The sequence below is a fragment of the Leptopilina heterotoma genome, unplaced genomic scaffold (assembly GCF_015476425.1).
Source record: "Leptopilina heterotoma isolate Lh14 unplaced genomic scaffold, ASM1547642v1 Lhet_427, whole genome shotgun sequence".
NCBI lineage: Eukaryota > Metazoa > Arthropoda > Insecta > Hymenoptera > Figitidae > Leptopilina > Leptopilina heterotoma.
This window is the reverse complement of record NW_025111080.1, coordinates 23,324-42,350: the sequence shown is the minus strand read 5'-3', so window position 1 is coordinate 42,350 and position 19,027 is coordinate 23,324. Positions and strand designations below refer to the sequence as shown.

At 26.4% G+C, this 19,027-nt stretch overlaps 1 protein-coding gene across 2 annotated transcripts; it reads left to right on the top strand.

Annotated features, from left to right (window-relative positions):
- The first annotated feature begins 333 nt into the window (after positions 1–333).
- Positions 334–18,970, top strand: LOC122506606 (serine/arginine repetitive matrix protein 2-like). Of its 2 annotated transcripts, XM_043618896.1 has the most exons (8): positions 334–1,273; positions 4,980–5,169; positions 9,522–9,674; positions 9,753–11,024; positions 16,219–16,263; positions 17,317–17,540; positions 17,728–17,887; positions 18,842–18,970. In XM_043618896.1, the coding sequence occupies exons 3-8, from the start codon at positions 9,635–9,637 to the stop codon at positions 18,961–18,963; spliced, it is 1,863 nt and encodes a 620-aa protein (XP_043474831.1). In that variant the 5' UTR covers positions 334–1,273; positions 4,980–5,169; positions 9,522–9,634; the 3' UTR covers positions 18,964–18,970. The 2 variants fall into 2 exon arrangements, with proteins under 2 accessions (XP_043474831.1, XP_043474832.1); XM_043618897.1 differs by lacking the exon at positions 334–1,273 and having other exon boundaries at positions 4,930–5,169.
- Positions 18,971–19,027: the final 57 nt, after the last annotated feature.

Sequence of the window (19,027 nt, the reverse complement as noted above, 5' to 3'; positions counted from 1 at the left end):
CACAGGAACAAAATCTCATAATGGACATTGCGGTTGTCCTAGATGCATTGACGAGGGAGATTATATTAATCACAGAATGTGTTTTTTGAGCACAAACAGTTGTTTAAGAACGAACGAGTCTTTTGCTTTACGATTGGATGAAGACCATCACATTAGAGATTCGCCATTTGAAAAAATTGGATTAAATATGATCGATCAATTTCCACTCGATGTTATGCATTTACGCGATTTAGGTTTCATGAAAAAAATATTAAAGATATTAGTAAGTGGTAAAGTAAAAAACATAAAATTAAGTTGTAAACAAATAATGAAATGTCAGAGCTTATGAACAGCCTTAAATCTTGTATTCCTTGCGAATTTGTACGCAAACCTCGAGGACTTGATGAAGTCGACAGATTTAAAGCCGTTGAATGTCGCCTCTTTTTTTACTACTTGGCTCCTGCCGTTTTTAATGTTTTTTGGCCCGAAGATTATGTGATGCATTTTAATTCTTTACATGCTGCTCTAACAATTTTAAGCAATGAAAAACAATACAAGGAGAATAACTCATGTGCCAAGGATTTAATAAAATGGTACATAGACACATTCAAAGTTCTCTACGGAGAAGACAATTTAGTTTTCACATTTCATTGTCTTTTACATTTACCTGAGCAAACATTACTGCACGGAATTCTCGATAACGTAACGGCTTATCCATTCGAGAATTATATGCGAACTTTGCTGAAAATGATACGTAGGCCGAAAGATCCATTACCACAATTATTCCGCGGATTTGTTGTAAGATCTCAGTTTTCAAGCTCACTTTATCCAGAAAAAAGTGCTATTCAAAAATATCCTCAATTTGTTCATCCTTATGAAGCTGATTTACCCTTTAATTGTTCAAGAGCATTTCGAGGAATCCACTTTCGAGATTTCAAACTTCTGGAAAAATATCCCGACAATTGTTGCTACTTGAACGATGGCAGTATAATTTTTATCGAACATATAACAATTGAAGATGGTAAACCTGCAATAATTGGAAAAGCATTTTCAGGATTAAAGTGTTTTCCAAATTACCCTGGAAATTCTCAGGAATTAGGCCTTCATGTTGCTGCAGGATTTTCAGATATTAATATTTTACCAGTAAATAAAATAAGTAAAAAAGCTGTAGTTCTCACATTGAAGGATCAATACTACCTTATACCACTTCTTCACTCAACGACATGCGACAAATAAAGCATATTAACCTTTGGCAACAAATGACAGAGTTGTCTCTCATTCATAACAGCAAAACGTAAGTTTGAAAGTTATCTATTTTTTAAAATAGCATGAGCTTTTTTCTCAAGGGCGTTTAAAACATTAAATCTTCATCTTAACATTAAGCTTTCGAATTTTTCATATTAACTTTCTTCACATAATTTATCTTCTTCTTATGACATTTAAATATTTTGAATATCTGTATTATGTTTTACAAAAATTTTGAAATTGAAGAAAAATCTATTTCTGCTATTTTTAATGAAACCTTTAGCAAAATTTATAAAACCTCAAAATTTATCCAAACTCCTTTCGCTATGTAAACTAATCCAGTAAATTAATTACAAACCATAAGAACCATTGATTCTAACAGGGTGTCTACTGGTCCTTGAAGTCCTGGAATTCCTAAAAATGTCCTGGAATTTGAAAAAATGTTCTGAAATGTCCTGGATTTTGAAAATTTGTCCTTGAAATTTCCATATTACGATTTTTCATATTTTGCTTATCAATATTCAATAATTTAGAAATTTTACTCAAATTTAAAAAAATAATTTTTTTGATCCATCAAAAAATAATTTTAATTTGTTATTTGATTAAAGAAACTGGTATCTACAATATTGATTTTTAATTTTTTTTATAATAAAATATAAATATTTTTGTTCAAGTAAGTTTTGTTTGTTTTGTTTATCCCTAATTTCCAGACAAAATTTTCACTTTTTGCCTGACCCTGAAGAACATTAATAACTTCTTTTTTAAATAAATATTTATTCATTATTATTTTTCTATAGGAATTATGATTCTCAAATTCAATAAAGTATGAGAATATTATAATAGGACGTGAAGAAATCGATCGATCCGAGTCTTCGACTCGGAGTGATCGATTTTCACATGTTTTATTATAAATTTAAGATTACAAAGTAATAAAATCATGATTTTATTTCATAAGAATATTGTAACTATAAATTGAAATTCTGCAATAACTTTTGTCATTTATGAAAATAGTTGAATTCTTGCAACGAATTTTATTAAAAATCTGTTTAAAGAATTGAATTCCTGTGAAGAATTTTATTTGTAAAAATAATTGAATTCCAGAGAAAAATATTATTATTTATGAAAATAATTAATTTCTTGTTAAGAATTTTATTAAAATTTTTTTAAATAATTAAATTTTTCAGAATGTTTAAAACTTTTAAAAAATTATGAAATTCTATCTAGAAATTTCATTAAAAAATTGAAAATAATTGAAATCTGACAAAGAATTTAAAAAAAAAATTTTTAATAATTGAATTCCTGTGAAAATGTTTATTTTAAAAAAAAATTAAATTCTTGGGAAGAATTTTATTGAAATTTCTTAAATAATTGAAGGGCTTAGAAGAATTTTATTCAAATTCTTTTAAATAATTCAATTTCCATAAGAAATGTGTTATTTGTAAAAATAATTTAATTCTTAAGAAGAAATGTATTGAAAACAATTGAATTGTATAGGAAAATTGTATAAAAATTGCAATTTAATGAACTAAATCTTGCAGAGAATGTTATCAACATTTTTTCAAATAATATAATTATTGGAAGAATTTTATTTAAAATTTCTGGAAAAATTGAATTTTTCAGACTATTTTTTAAAATTTTCTTTATATATTTGAATTCTTTCGAGAAACTTCATTTAAAAATTTTAAATAATTGAATTGATACGAAGTTATTAAAAAATAAATTATTGTCAAAAATAGAAAAAATTGAAGGGTTTGTATTAGAATTCTTGTCAATTTCATAGTTTATAAGGCAAACAAAAAGACACGAAAATTCAGAATTTTCCTATAAATTTTTAGTAAAAATCCCTGATATGACTTTTCCCTGAATTCCATAACTTCCCTGACTTGTGGCAACCCTGTTACACTTATAAATGTCCTGGAAAAATAAGAAATCTTTCCTCGAATGTCCTGAAATTTTAAGTCATATTTTGAGTAGACACCCTGTTTTAATAAAAGTTTCTAGAATACATATTAATTTTTATATTAGTCTCATTATGATTTAATCATTCTTATATATTTTTAATATAATAATATACCCTAAAATTACCTAAAAAATCTTTTTATTTTCAAAAATAAAAAATACTCTTCAATATAAAAATTCTTTTTAATTTTTTTCAAATTTTTTAACAGTTTGTAGTATAATTTAGTACATTTTATCATCTTTATTTACCCTCCAAAAAAAGTCGCATTGAAAAGTATTAAAATGTATTGTCAGTTTGAATGCGATTTAATCCCGTTTTCTGATCAAAGTAATGCAAATTCTCGCATTAAAAAGTATTTACCGTTTTTTTGATACTTTTGGTGTATTAAGTCGCATTCAAGCGAAAGCGGTAAACTGTGTTAAATAGTAGGGGAGAGTGGGGCAAAATGGGGTACCTCTGTTTCTCCATGATGGGTACATTTAATTTTTTTATCCTCGATATATATCATTCATTTTGATAAGAAAATGTTATTAATTATGAGGACAATATGAAAAAAATTTTTTTTTTAAAGTTATACAACTTTAAAGTTTTGAGCGAAAAAAATATCGATTTTTTTCAAAATTAAAGTGCTTATAAAACTTTTTGGGATAATTTATATAATTTGGAAATTGTGGGATCTTTTTCGGCACTTATTCTAGAATAATTTACAATAGGATAGATTGTTAAATTGTTTACAACAATTTGTAAACATTACGTTTTGTTGTAATATGCAGTGTGGGGCAAAATGGGGTACTTATGTGTTGGGCCATGCCGGGTGGTATTTAATATTCATTGAACTACGTAAAAACATTATATTATGCATATTTAACAACTTTCCGCAGAAAAGTCAATATTTTTGTTTCGGAGTATTATGCTATCGATGTTTCACAATCGATATATCGATATTTTTCATTATCGATGTTATTTTGTTAATTTCTGGTAAATATTGCTTGTTTTTTTCATAATAATAAAGAATCTTACTTTTTGTTTGTATTTACAATCTCGTACAACAAGAATTAAACAAATTTTGAAAAAATATTCCATGTTTTGTATGGTAATTTGTTTTTGCACCTTCTCAGAAAATGGGATATAAGTTCTTTCAAAAATTTTTTTCTTCGCTATTATCATAATTTCCTCAAACCTAAGAGTACAAAGAAGAATTCTGATGATTAGTTGAATCGATTTATTCGTTTGGTTCTCTGTAAACAGCCAATTACAAAAAGGTACCCCATTTTGCCCCACTCTCCCCTATTCATATTTGTTGAGAATAACGGGATTCATAACCCAGATAGCACGCAAACTTGCAGCAAACTTGCACTGCAAGTTTTACAAGATTGCAGTGCAAGCTTTCTGCAAGTTTGCAGCAAGCTTGAAATGTCTGGGCTGCAGTAAGTTTGTGGAAAGTTTGCACAGCAAGCTTGTCGCAAATTTGTCGAAAGCTTGTCGCGAGTTTGTGGAACGCTTTCAGCAAACTTGCTGCAATCTTGATGCAAAGTTGCAAATTTTTTATATATATTCATAAAAAATTCTGGTTTTTGTACCTTTTTTAAATTCAATAAAATTAAAAATATTTGAAAAAAAGAGTAAAAAAAAACATAATTTTTTATGCATACAAAAAAATTTTGCAACTTTGCATCAAGATTTCAGCAAGTTTGCTGAAAGCGTTCTAATTATAAACTAATAATAAAGTAATAATAAATCTAAAATAATGTTTTTAAAATTACTCATTTAATATCTCTTTAATTTTAATTTCTAGGCAATTTCATGGTATGCTGCTGTATTTGAGGATGGGTGTGCCACAGTACCAAGTACTTGGCTCTCTGATGACAAGTTGACAGTTGAATGGCCCCCGAAAGGTGTGAGACTGGGAAACTATTGTATATCGAAACTAAAACCATGTTCATCATGGAGGAGTTATAAAGTAAAATACCTACACGGACCATTTGGTATGTTTCTTAAACTTTGTAATAAATACATAAATGCAATTTCATTTTTTCTTGGTTTATCATGATATGAATTTCATATTAGAAATATTAATTACACGTCAAATTATAGAGTTGCTACAGGTCAGGGAAAAGTCAGGGAAAGTAAAATTGGTCAGGGACATCAGGAAAAAGTCAGGGTTTTTTTTATTAAAAGTACTAGAAAAAATTAAATGTTCAGAATTTATAAGAAAATTCTGAATTTTTGAATCTTTTTATTTGCCTCATAAACTATAAAACTACCACGAATTCTAAAAAACATTGAATTTTTTCTATTTCTGACAATAGTTTATTTTAAATTACTTAATTCTATTGAAGAACTGCCATAAAGTTATTTCTCATAAATCATTTAATGAAGTATTTTTTGAAAAATTTTAACTCAATTTTTTAAAAGAATTCTACTATCTTAGTAAATAATAAATTTTTTTACAAAAATTCAATTATTTTCAAAAATTTATAAAACAAATTCTAGTCAGCATTTCAACTATTTTTATAAATAACAAAATTCTTCGCCGAAATTCAATTATATTTAGGAAGTTCTATAAAATTCATTGTAAAATTCCAAAAAAATCAATTGTTTGAATCTTTTTTATAAAATTATTGTCAATAACTCAATTATTATCATAAATAATAAAACTCATTGCAGAATTTAAATTATTTTTAATACAATTTTAATCGATTTTTTATTAAAAGTACTGGAAAAAATTAAATTTTTGAAAGTCATAAGAAAATTCTGAATTTTTAGTCTTTTTTGTTTGTCTCAGAAACAATAAAACTACCACGAATTGTAATACAAAACCTTTAAAATTTATTTCTACTTCTGACCAGAATGAATATTTTTAATATTATTTAATTATTTCACAATTAATTCTTCACAAGCATTCAATTATTTTTAGGAATCTAAAAAAAAATCTTTGCAAAATTCAATGATTTTTATAAATAACAATATTCATCACAAGAATTCAATTATTTTCAAAAGTAATAAAATTCTTCTGAGAAATTCAATATTTTAAGAACTATTTAACGAATCTAAATAAATTTTTGATAAAATTCTAAGAAAACATTCAATTATTTTCGTAAATAATAGAGGTGTGCTCGAATAACCGAGCCGATCCGGGCCGCAATTTTTTCGAGCCGAGCCCGACCCGGGCTCAATGTATCGGGTTCTTGAAATTTTCGAGTACTCAATTTAATTCGAGCTTTGAAATAAAAAAAAAAATTTTATAAAAAAAAATTTAATTAAGGGACTGCCCATAAATAACGTAAGACATTTTTTGGAAAATTTGCCCCCCGTTCTTGTTAGATATTTTACATACATTAGCGCCATTTTTTCTATTGTTCGTAAGATCGTGCTGATCCCCCCTCCCCCCTAAATGTCTTACGTAATTTATAGACAGCCCCTAAAAATTAAATTAGAAAATTTTGGATTTTCTCAAGGGCTGGAATCAAATCGAGTACTCGAAAGTTTCGAGTACCCGAAATTATTCGAGCTTTTTATAAAGCTCTGCTCGAGCTCGAACTGAATAGGCTCGGCTCGGCTCGAAAAATAAAAAGCTCGAAAATACCCGATCAAGCTTCGAGCTTTTTGCACACCTCTAATAAATAATAAAATTTAATTTAGGAATTCAATTATTTTCACGGCATAATTTTAAATATTGTTAATACAATTTTAAATAAATTCCTCGAAAAATGCAATTATTCTTAAAAATTTTATTAAAACTTGCCAAAAGAATTCAAATTTAAGAAGCATTCAATTATTAAATAAAATAATAAAATTTGTTGCAATAATTCAATTATTTTCATAAATAACTTTTAATTCGTCTCAGGAAATCAATTATTTTTCAAAATTTTTAAGTAATTCTGCAAAAGAATTCAATTGTCTTGTTAAACAACAAAATTCTTATCCAAAATTCAATTATTTTAATAAATATAAAAAATTACCAAAATAATTCAAATCTTTTGAAAAGTAATAAAATACTTTGCAAAAATTAAATTATTATCAAAATTTTTAAAAAATTCTCGTCAATAATTAAATTATCATTATAAATAGATAGGAAAATTCTTCTCAAAAAATAAATTATTGTCAAAAATGTTAATAAACTTCTTGTCAAAATTTCAATTATTTAAACAAAATTTAATAAAATTCATCGCATGAATTCAATTATTTTCAGAGTCCAAAAAAATGGTCAACATTTAAATTACTTATCTTTATAAATGAATAGCAAAATTCGTCGACAAAATTTAATTATTATCAGGAATTTTGACAAAATTCAATTACTTTCATAAATAATTTTATTAATTCAATAATTTTTCAATATTCTACTATTTTAATAAATTTTCCTAAAATAATTGAATTATTAAACAACAATTTTAACAATATTTAACACGAACATTAAATTATTTCTCAAGCAAATAAAAATAAAAGTAGAATTTGGATACATTTTTTGAAAAAAACTAATTGTTTGAAAGTTTTTTTATAGAATTCTTGGCAATAATTTTAATTATTTTTCATAAAATTTTAATCAAATTCCTTCAAAACTGAAATTATTTTTAAAATGTTATTAAAATTCGTCGAAAAAATTTAATTATTTAAAAATTTGTTGATAGAATTATGTATGAGAATTAAATTTAAAAAAACACTTAATTATTCACTAAATTATCTATGTTTGTTTTTAAATAATTCAATTCTCATAGAATTTTCTAATAATAATTGATTTATGAATGAATTTAAGTTATAGTTCTAGATAATAATTGAATTTTGGAGGAGTTACTAATAATTGCAATTTTTTTAGAAATAATTGAATTTTGTTCAAGTTTTAAATTAATATCTTTGAAAATTTGAATTTTTCATACTTTTAACTAAAAATTCTATGTAACTAATTCTATTTTCAAAAAGCTCAATTGCAATTTTTTAAAATTATTTCATGTTTCTATTTTCTAATGTATATTTAATTGAAGAATTTCCGAATAATTAAAATTTCACGTATAATAGAATTGTAAACAAATGAATTTAAAAATTCTCAAAGAAGTTTTTCAAAAATTATTAAAACTTGATTTAAAGTAGAATTTTATTTTAAATTTTTAGAAATTGAATTGAATTGAATTGAAACGATGAAAATAATTTTAAAAAATAATTTTACAATTAAAGAAATTCTTAAATAAATGTAGGTACCTAATAGAACATTGTTTTGAGTATTTAATCATTTTTAGAGTGAATCAGAATATTCTTTAGGGTCAGGGAAAAAGACAAAAATTTTTCTAGAAATCAGGGTAAAGTCAGGGAAAAAGAAAATTAAATGTTTGTAGCAACCTTGATTCAATTATTTTTAAAAATTGTTATAAAATTTTTTAATATAATAAATTTCAGTAAAAATTGAATTAAATTTCTTTATAGAAATTAATTATTTTCAAAAGTTGTTAATAAAATTCTTCGTAAAAATTAAATTCCAATAAACATTAAATTATTAAATAGATTATCTTTGTATTAAAATAATTGAATCCTCGTAGAATTTTCTAAAAAAAATTTATCAAAAAAATGAATTTCGGTTAAAATTTTACATAATTATTTAATATTAAAAGCATTGTAGCATGAATTTTTAGAAATAATTGAATTTTGAAAAATTTTCAAATTCAAATCTTTAAAAATCTAAATTTAAACCTCTGATTCTAGTTCAGATGAATTTTAATACAATAATTGCAATTCAGAAAATGCTCCATACCTATTTTTAATACTTGAGATATCAATATTGAATAGTCTAAATCCAGTAAAATAAAGAAAACAAAAATTTACTGATTTTCTATAGCATTTTTAGCATTCAAATTTTTTTAACTATCCTTGCCCCAGTACTGAGGCAAGGATAGTTAAAAATTTTTGTTTACTTTTTCATTCGTATCTCGTAGGGATTTGAGTCTACAGTAAAATAATGTACTGCAAAATTATAGCCAAATACCAGGCTTTCCAAAAATACTTCTCATTTGCAGTTACATATTCAAGTTTGGCCGCTAGATTCGAAAAGGTCTTACCTAACTATCCTTGTCCCATCCTCCCATATATTTAATTGAAGAATTGCCGAATAATCGAAATTACGTAAAATTAAATATTATAAACAAATGAATTTGAAAATTCTCAAAAAAAACTTTATCAAAACTTATTACATAATAAATAATTTATTTAAACCAGAATTATATTTAAAAATTAGAGAAAATAATAATTGAATTAAAATAATGAAAACAATTTTGGAAGAAATTACAGTAACAATGTTCTTATATTATGATTTATAAAATAATGATTTGTAAACAATATTTGATGTTTTTAGAGTCGAAAGAGGATGCACTCGATGTAGAAAAACAATTAACCAATTTGTCAAGTTCAGATGAAACTTTTAAAAATCTAGTGCCCAAGAAGCAACTACCACCAAAACGTCAAGCAATGCCAAAAAATTTTAGTTCTGATGAAGAATATGTACCGAGTAAGAATCACTAAAGCAAAAAAATTATCTTTATTTATAATAAACAATGTTTGTTTGATTAATTCTTGTATTTTTTAGGTCCAAAGAAAAAAAAAATCAGTCAACCACCCTGGAATTTTAAAACAGATGAGAAAAAATGTGTTCCAAGAATTGTCAAAAACGAACCTTATAATGATATAAACAAAATTAGGGTAAGGGAACTATTAACAATTCAAAATGAACAAAAAAAAAATCTTGAAAGCATAAAAAATAAAAAAAGCAACGATCAAAATGAAGTAAAAATCTCTTCAAACGAAAGAAAATTCAGTACACTGAGTGAAACAAAAAGTAGTCATAATTCCAGGAAGGACAATGCGACCAAAGAGAGAACACACACTTCAACCAAAGAGAAAGCACATATTTCGAATAACAAGAGGCACAGCACATCGAAAGAGAGAACACGCGTTTCAAAACACAAAAATAAGTCCAGTCCCGAACGAAAAAAATCTAGTCCACAAAGAAAATCTAGTCCACAAAGAAAAAAATCCAGTCCGCAAAGAAGAAAATCCAGTCCACAACGAAGAAAATCCAGTCCACAACGAAGAAAATCCAGTCCGCAGAGAAAAAAATCCAGTCCACAACGAAGAAAATCCAGTCCAAAAAGAAGAAAATCCAGTCCACTTCACACAGGCAGGAGTCCGAGATCAAGAGATAGTTCAACTCACAACATTGGGGGAAGCAGTACAGCTGACGGAATTAGAATGATCAATTCAGCGGGTAATAGCAGAAAAAACAGTCCAGCCAAGAGAATGGGGAAGACCAGCAATGCTAATGGAGCTGAGGGGAATGACAGTGTCGAGAATAGCAGTTCAGTCGACCTACTTGGGGGAACGAGTTCAAGTGTCAGCTTCAGGGAGACCATCCATGGTGGTAAAAGTAGGAGAAACATCCCAAATGACAGTGTCGTAAAAAGCAGTACTGTTGACCTGATTGGGGGAACAAATCCAAGTAGCAGCTTCACGGAGACCAGCCATGCTCGTCGAACTGGTGGAAATGGAAACATCCCAAATGGCAGTATCAGGAGCAGTACAGTCGACCTAATTGGGGGAACAAATCCAAGTAGCAGCTTCATGGAGACCAGCCATGCTCGTCGAACTGGTGGAAATGGAAACATCCCAAATGGCAGTATCAGGAGCAGTACAGTCGACCTAATTGGGGATACCAATCCAAACAGCAGCTTCAGGGAGAACAGCTTCAGTGACACTTTCAGGGAGGGCAGTCGAATTGATAGTTCCAGGGAGAACAGTCCAATTGCTGTTGGTAATCCTAACGGGGGATTAAGAGATGCAAATTCTGAAAACACTATCACAGGTAATTATTCTGCTTTTATATCCCTATCATTTATACTTTTTTGTGCATGATTGATTGCACCTCAATTTTTATGTTTCTTAATTCTATACTTAAAAAATTATTCTTTTTATTGGTTTTATTCAATGTCGTTTAATTTAAGATCCAAATTTAATAACCAATAATTATTTTATTGTATTATTTATTGTACTCGTTTTAAAATAGATGGTCCACTTCTAGAACAAAAATATTTGTAATGTATAGGTTCTTGCTTTGTTAAGTACATATTTTTGTAGTTGGTAGTTCAAACAAAAATTTTCTTTTTCTTTTAAAAATTATTTATTTTACAGTTATTTTACTAATTTTGATAGTCCCATTTTTTGGCAAAAAATGGGACTAAGTCATATTTTCGAAAGACATCCTTAAGATGCCCTTAAGACATTTATATGGAATCAAATGCAGAAATCTTTTCGTGTGCTGATTCATCCTTAATTGAATCTTGAATTTCTAAAAGGGCTCAATTTGAAAAAGCGTGAGTCTCATTTTCGTATAACGGTTGGTAGTAAAAAGAACTTTCACGGTTTTTAAAGTTTTTCGACATTCACAATATCATAAAAATTTCCAATGCGAAGTTTGTAATAAAGCAAAAAGTATTTCTATAAATATTTCTAGTTTATGAAATTATGCAGAATTTGTTATTTTGGTTAATAATAAAATCTTATTTCTCGTATGAAAAATTTCTAAGTTTTATGTCCAAAATACGTCCCAAGGATGTTAATTAGACATTATACACAGCAATTTTTCAGGGAAGTCTTTTTCATCCTGAATGGGTGATTCTTCTGAAAGTAACATTTTTGATTTATTGATTAATTTTATAAATTCTCCTCTCTATAATAATTGTTATCCACTTTTATAGTAAAAATTTAGAAAACCAAATTTTTATGCTGTTTTTTCAAACTCTAAGAATTTTAAAAATATTGTCAGAAAGTAAAATGTTTCATATTTTAATCAAACTGAATATATTTAGTATTAAAATATGCAAATTGGTACTTTTTAAACAGTGTAATTTTATTATGAATTAAATTAGTGTGTATATTTAATAAAAAAAAACTCACGAAACAAATAAAACTAATCAATTGGAGCAACAAAGTCAATCTTCTTTAAAGAAGAAAAACTTTAATATATTCTACAATTAATTTTGCGCATCTTGGATTTTTACTCTAGAGTATGAAATACTGTAAGTTCAATAAAAAAAACCATATAATATCAAAAAAAGAAGTTGAATAATCGAATTTCAAAAGTGGTACGTTCAGAAGAATCACCCAAATGAAAGGATTTTCAAACAAACAGTCGGTAATAAAGCAAAAAGCTTTTTTCGTAAATCCTTTTAGTTTTTGTAATTACATCCGCGAGTTCGTCATTTTCCTTAAAAGTTAAAACTGGAATCTCATTTCTCGGAGGGAAAATTTCTAAGTTCTATGTCCAAAAGACGTCCCTAGGACGTCCCGGGGACATCAATTGGACATTCTACACAGCAATTTTTCAGTTAAGCTTTTTCATACTAAATGAAAGGATTTTCAAACAAACAGTCGGTAATAAAGCAAAAAGCTTTTTTCGTAAATCCTTTTAGTTTTTGTAATTACATCCGCGAGTTCGTCATTTTCCTTAAAAGTTAAAACTGGAATCTCATTTCTCGGAGCAAAAATTTCTAAGTTCTATGTCCAAAAGACGTCCCTAGGACGTCCCGGGGACGTCAATTGGACATTATACACAGCAATTTTTCAGTTAAGCTTTTTCATCTCAGCAAAAGAATCCGCACTTTTTCATTAGTAAAAACTACTATTTTAGATTTAGAAAAAAATTTATTTATACATAAAACTGAATAATTTTAAATTAGAGGAGAAAAGATAAACAGGGAAGAATGAAGAAAAAATTTGGGATTTTGTTGAACAAAAATAGTAGACACCCGTTTAAGAAAGAATCAGGTTTTTCTCCTTTTTTCTAGTCAATATAGTGGAACCTCGATTGCACACAAAAACCATTTAACATAAATATCATTTATCATAGAATTTATTAAACAGAAATATTATGTTACATAAAACTCAGATAACTTAATTCCCATTTGACATAAAAATTATGTAACATAAATTTCTATTAACATAAAAATCATTTAACATAAATTTATTTTGACATAAAATGCATTTAACGTAAATTTTATTTGTTATATATTCATTTGACATCAATTTCATTTGGCATAAATGTCATTTAACGTAATTCTCATTTGTCATAAAAGTCATTCAACAAAATTCTCATTTGACATAAAATTCATTTTACACAAATTACATTTTACATAACAATATCGGCGCGAATTTTAAAAGTAACCAATTAGAAATTATCAACAACATTGTGATTCGCCAATTTTGAAATTCGCGCCTATATTTCCATGTCAAATGATCTTTATGTAAAATAAAATCTATGACAACTGAATTTTATGTCAAATGAGAATTATGTGTAATGCGTTATCAGTCAAATGTCTTTTATGTCAAATAAACTTTATGTCAAAAGAAAATTATGTTAAATGTGATTTATACAAAATGAAATTTATGTTAAGTAAATTTTATGCCAAATGAGAATTATGTTAAATGGAATTTATGCTAAATGAAATTTATATAAATTTAATTTTACGTTAAATAATAATTATGTTAAATGATATTTACGTCAAATGAAATTTATGTCAAGTTAATTTTATGTCTAATGATATTTATGTTAAATGAGAATTACGTTAAATGGCATTTATGCCAAATGAAATTGATGTCAAATGAATATATAACAAATAAAATTTACGTTAAATGTATTTTATTTTTATGTCAAAATAAATTTATGTTAAATGATTTTTATGTCAATAGAAATTTATGTTACATAGTTTTTATGTCAAATGGGAATTAAGTTATCTGAGTTTTATGTAACATAATATTTCTGTTTAATGAATTCTATCACAAATGATATTTATGTTAAATGGTTTTTGTGTACAATGAAATTTATGTCAAATAATGTGCATCTTATGTAAATTTTAAGTTAAGTAGTTTTATATCAAATAACTATTTAGTCAAAAAAGATTTCGGGAATAAGCATGCGTCTCAATTAATATATATTTACATGTATATACTTATGCATATTTAAAAAAAAGTATTAAATTAAATATATATAGTCCAACTATCCAATTTTTTTACTTTAATTATGAAAAAAATTAAAATCTCTACTATCCGAACTTTCGATTATCCGAACCTAGCCTTGTCTAGGTTAGTTCGGATAATCGAGGTTTCACTGTACTTTTATTAAACAAAATATATCTTCATATTGTGCTGTTATTTTGTTACACTAAAATACTTGTTATTTTAAATATTTGTTAAACACTAAAATATCTTCATGTTACTGAAATATTTAAATATCTAAAAAGTAATTAAACAAATTGGTAAAGATATGAAATTTTAAAAGTTCATGGGTCAGACCATTATATTTCAAATAAAGTCGTTGCGGCCTAATTTTTAAAAAAATTGATACTTTTAGAAATGAATCTGTATGATCTCTGAAGAACGAAATGAATAGAATTATATTAAAATATTTATTACTTTTCTTAAAATATGAGTGTAAAGTGGAGAAGGTGCGAAAAAATGGCACTTTTTTAGCATTTAGAAAATATTTAAAAAAGTATTGAAAAATTGTTAAAAGTGCAAAAAGATTTATTGATTCATGTTTAAAATTAGTTGATTAATAATTCTTTAATAAAAAAACTAGTAAAAATATAAAAATAATAGATAAAATATGTTTTTAAAGTCGATCCGTCAAATAACCTAATTTTGACGTTTTTATCAATTAATTACGAGAAGGTGGAACTATTGAATTAAATAAAAACTCACCGAATATAGAGTATTTTTGATGAAGTTTCAGAATTTCTTAAGACTTTTTTAATTTTTTCTTTAAATATACAAGAAATATTGAGTTGAAAGTACGCGATTTCTGAATTGTTGCGTACTTTACAACTTAATAAATCCTTTAAAGAAAAATAAAAAAATTTGGCACTTTCACAACTTCTAAATCACAACGAAATCTATACACTCAAAAATTTTCTTTTTGGTCCCGGGTCTAATTTAATAAATATAAAGGTTTAAAAATTGCACACTTTTTTAGGTTAAAACTATTTATTTTCTTAAAATTGAAGTTAGCTTTTAGTTAAGACACTATGATCGGAACATGATTTACAATAAAAAACCAACTTCAATTTTAAGAAAATAAATAGTTTTAACCTGAAAAAGTGTGCAATTTTTAAACATTTATATTTATTAAATTAGACCCAGGACCAAAAAGAAAATTTCTGAGTGTATAAATTTCGTTGTGATTTAGAAGTTGTGAAAGTGCCAAATTTTATTATTTTTCTTTAACGGAGTTATTAAGTTGTAAAGTACGCAACAATTCAAAAATCGCGTACTTTCAACTCAATATTTCTTGTATATTTAAAGGAAATATTAAAAAAGTCATAAGAAATCCTGAAAGTTCATCAAAAATACTCTATATTCGGTGAGTTATTATTTAATTCAATAGTTCCACCTTCTCGTAATTAATTGACAAAAACGTCTAAATTAGGTTATTTGGCGGATCGACTTTAAAAACATATTTTATCTATTATTTTTATATTTTTACTAGTTTTTTTTATTAAAGAATAATTAATCAACTAATTTTAAACATGAATCAATAAATATTTTTGCACTTTTAACAATTTTTCAATACTTTTTTAAATATTTTCTAATTGCTAAAAAAGTGCCATTTTTTCGCACCTTCTCCACTTTACACTCATATTTTAAGAAAAGTAATAAATATTTTAATATAAATCTTTTCATTTCGTTCTTCAGAGATCATACAGATTCATTTCTCAAAGTATCAATTTTTTTTTAAATTAGGCCGCAACGACTTTATTTGAAATATAATGGTCTGACCCTCATATGATTTTAATTTTTTGAAAATTGTCATGATCAAATTGGACAAAAATTTTTAAAAAAAATTCTATTATATTCAGTGGCTTAAGTATAGTTACTAGGAATACTAAAGATTGTGGAAATATTAGTCCGATTTGCCAACTATTACTTTTGAGCTTAGTACACTTAAGAAAATTTGCCCTATATACAAATGCACGTTTGCAATTTTACATTTGTATATATTTCAGAGAATTCAAGGCGGATCAAAATTTGTCATCAGGGATGTGTCTGCTGTAAGTGTCATTATGATGTATTCCCAGTAAAAAAGGATTTTTTGATATAGCGTTTTGGACAATTGAGCAAGCTGTCTGCTCAATTGTCCAAACGGCATTTGGACAATTGGACTGGTTGCTCTATTATCCGATGCATGGGGTCCAATCATCCCAAATGTTTTTCGTGGATAAAAAACTGCTGAATTAAGAAAAAAAGTACTGAAATGTTACAGAAACTTTAGAGAATTCTTAATCCCAGACAAATACAGAAAAATTAATCATAAAAATACCTTGAGTGAGGAAAAAGAACTAGATTTCTAAAATATCACTTTTTAACTGACAGTGCAATGCTGTACTTGGAATTTAGTTGTCAAGAAGTGAGGATTCTGATAAAGAGAAACACTTCATTATCCACTCTCAATACTCCTCATGTGGTAATATATATTATAGATTTCGGTGTCTCATTTTAAAAAAGAGATAATTCAGCAAAATAAAATATTATTGTCAATACACTATTATTAAAAATCTACAATTATACATATATTACCACATGAGGAGTATTGAGAGTGGATAATGAAGTGTTTCTCTTTATCAGAATCCTCACTTCTTGCCAACTAAATTCCAAGTACAGCATTGCACTGTAAGTTAAAAAGTGATATTTTAGAAATCTAGTTCTTTTTCCTCACTCAAGGTATTTTTATGATTAATTTTTCTGTATTTGTCTAGAATTAAGAATTCTCTAAAGTTTCTGTAACATTTCAGTACTTTTTTTCTTAATTCAGCAGTTTTTTAGCCACGAAAAACATTTGGGATGATTGGACCCCATGCATCGGATAATAGAGCAACCAGTCCAATTGTCCAAATGCCGTTTGGACAATTGAGCAGACGGCTTGCTCAATTGTCCAAAACGCTATATCAAAAAATCCTGTTTTACTGGGTTGCTATAGTAATGTAATATTATATTATATTACTATCTATATCACCTCTAATATTTATAAATGTTGGAGGTGTAGAAAGATCTTAAATCTTAATCAAGTAATTTCGAGCTCATTTATGATTTATTCATTATTTCAGATAATTGCGACTTAATGCAGGAAATAAGAAAGTCGTCAATAATTATACATAATGGTGTCAACCATATAATAAATTACCTCGAATCGGGACATGAAGTCAGATCAAATTTAGCATCTGACACAACAAGTCACGAAACTCTGCCGAAGCAACCTTTAAAATCAGTTGAGGAACTTGAAGAATTTGATAGGCTGATTCAAAATAATTCTGTCGCCTTAGAACAATTTGTAATTTTTAAATTTACTAAATTTAATTTCATACTATCGACGTAAATTTTATAAACATTTGATTTTTAACACCACAGAAAACAATTATTGTCTAAAAACTATTAACTAAAATTTTTCTTCTTTTTCAATCATCCAAATCAGTCTTATTTTACAAATAACATTATTGCTGGTCCGTTTTTAATGTTAGCAAAGGAAAGTAAGCCGACGGGGTGGAAAGGATTTTGCAGCAGCCTGTAGAGCAGTAATGTCCCTTATTATGACAGATACCTTAGCAAGAGAGTATTCGTGGAAAGGCGTGAAAGGAAACAGAAAATTTGAAGACAAAAATATAGCAGCAACTGTTATAGGTTCGAAATAAGCTTCAAAAGTTTTAGATTTCTAATACAAAAGCTGTTGCAGACTTAGTACATTTCAAATCAGGCAGATCGAATATTTCAAGTTGTAGATTCATCTGTTAAAATATATGTTTTTTCACATAAGATGCATATTTTTCTATTTTTTATAGAAATATTTTCAAGGAAGTTATTCACATTTGCATTTTGAATAAATGAACTGAAAATAAATAGACAAAATTTGTTCCACTTTCCAATTTTTTTGCAAATAATAATAACAAAATAAATATTTTTCCTGGTATCTTTTAGATTTTTTGTATTCTTTTTAATGTTGTTTTAAATTTAAATAATGTTTTAAAATAAACAATGAAAAAGATGATTGTCTATAAATGTAAATAGAATCACAGCACAATATTTTTATTTATCAAAGGTTTTAACTATTTTTTGTCCGATCTTAAATTTCTATAATAATAAATGTCTTCAATATTAAATGTTTTTTTAATATTAAATTTGAAAAGCTTACTATTAAATCATTTGTGGTGCTACCCTAAAGACAAAAAAATTTCTTGCATTACTTAAAAATAAAAATTATATGTGAAACAAATTTTCAACATTACTTTTTTGTGTTTTATTATTGAAAATTTTAATGTTGACTGTTGATGTTATTCAGTTTACCTGGTTTGAAATTGAATTAATATGCAATAATTCTACAGACAGTAATTTTTGTATTAAAAAACATAATGTTTTTGATTTAACATTTCTTCAGACTCCGAAAAGTAATAAACTTTGATTGAAAAAATAACATTATTTACTTAACTACGAAATACTAAATTATTAATTTAAGAATTCTGGTTAATACTAACAATTACTCGGCCCAAGAAAATAAATTTCTTTCTTTAAATAAACTCAAAAAAAAATTTTTTTGCAAACAACGAAATTCTAGTTGAAGCAACCAATTTTCTTTTGTAGGAGAAATTCTGAAAAGTTTTCCAACAACCACGGAAAGTGCGATTGAAGGAGTTATTGCGGATTGGTTCAGGAGGACTGGAGATCGAATTAAACGAAACATTTCAAAAGGTGGACGTGGTTAATAACTGGACGAAACAGCTTTATTTGCGTATTACTTTGTTCTTAATAAAAAAATTGAAAATCAAA